Raw genomic sequence first — 1029 nt, 5'->3', positions numbered from 1 at the left:
CAGTTGCTTCAGCCCCCCGCCAGCAGCAGCAGCAGCAGCAGCAGCAGGGGCAGCAGTAGCAGCAGCGGTAGTAGTAGTAGCAGCAGCAGCAGCAGCAGCAGTAGCAGCAGCAGCAGGCTCTGACTGCTGCGGCGCGCTTGCTGCGTGGGTCTGTGTAGCTGCTCCGCTGCTGCAGCAGCTGATCTCGCGTTTACTATCCCCAGCATCCCGCTGCTGCTGCATGCATGGCTGTGTGTGCTGCTGCTGCTGCTGTGCTGCTCTTTCTTTCTCCTCTGCGCCTGTATACAGCAGCACCGCAGCCAGCACCCCCAACGAGCGCAGCACCTCATCAATAGGCCTTTGCATGCATGCATTGGGGGCCGCTCCCCTCCTCTCGCCAGCCCCCTGGGGGGCCCCCTCATCAGGGGGCCCCCCTGAGGGGGCCCCCTCAGCAGGGGGCCCCCCTGAGGGGGCCCCTATACAAGCGCTGCATGCGCCGCCCTTGGACTCTAGGGGGGCCCCCGCCTCCCCCGCAGAAAGCAACAGCACAAGGGGTGTCACCGCGCCGATCGCCCGCAGCCCCACAGCAGCAGCTGCTGAGACGTTGGTTTGCTGCTGCTGCTGTTGCTGCTGCTTCTGCTGATGCTGCTGCTGCTGCTGCTGCTGCTCCAGCACGTCGTTGATGCCCTTCAGCACCCTCACCCACAGATCCCCTCCTGCAACCGATAAGCAGTTGTTGGGTTGACATTGTTGCTGCTGCAGTTCCTTATCCTGCTGCTCTTGCTGCTGCAGCTGCATCTGCTGCTGCTGTTGCTGCTGCTGCTGCTGCTGCTGCTGCTGCACTGCCCCTGCTGCCTCGCACAGGGCACCGAGCGCCGCAGCACGGACGTCGTGAAGAGGGTCTTGGAGCTGCAGCAGCAGCAGCAGCAGCGTCTCCCTGAGGAGGGTGGCTCCGTCACCCAGCTGGCTCTGCTGAGGCAATGTTCTAACATTTGCTGCAGCTGCTGCAGCTGCTGCAGCTGCTGCAGTTGCTGCAGCTGCTGCAGTTGC

At 64.1% G+C, this 1029-nt stretch overlaps 1 protein-coding gene across 1 annotated transcript in view; it reads right to left on the bottom strand.

The window, feature by feature from the left end:
• Positions 1-193: 193 nt before the first annotated feature.
• Positions 194-1029, bottom strand: part of EMH_0084540 (uncharacterized protein) — a gene marked incomplete at both ends in the record, with an annotated part of 2859 nt that continues 2023 nt past the window's right edge. Inside the window, 2 exons of the mRNA XM_013500780.1 lie at positions 194-278; positions 524-948. Coding sequence (XP_013356234.1) covers positions 194-278; positions 524-948 — 510 coding nt within the window. The remainder of the gene's footprint in view (positions 279-523; positions 949-1029) is intronic.

This window comes from Eimeria mitis, genomic scaffold (genome assembly GCF_000499745.2).
Source record: "Eimeria mitis Houghton genomic scaffold, Emh_scaff5836, whole genome shotgun sequence".
NCBI classification, from domain to species: domain Eukaryota; phylum Apicomplexa; class Conoidasida; order Eucoccidiorida; family Eimeriidae; genus Eimeria; species Eimeria mitis.
Note: the sequence above shows the minus strand (reverse complement) of the source record. Positions and strands in the feature narration are given on the sequence as shown.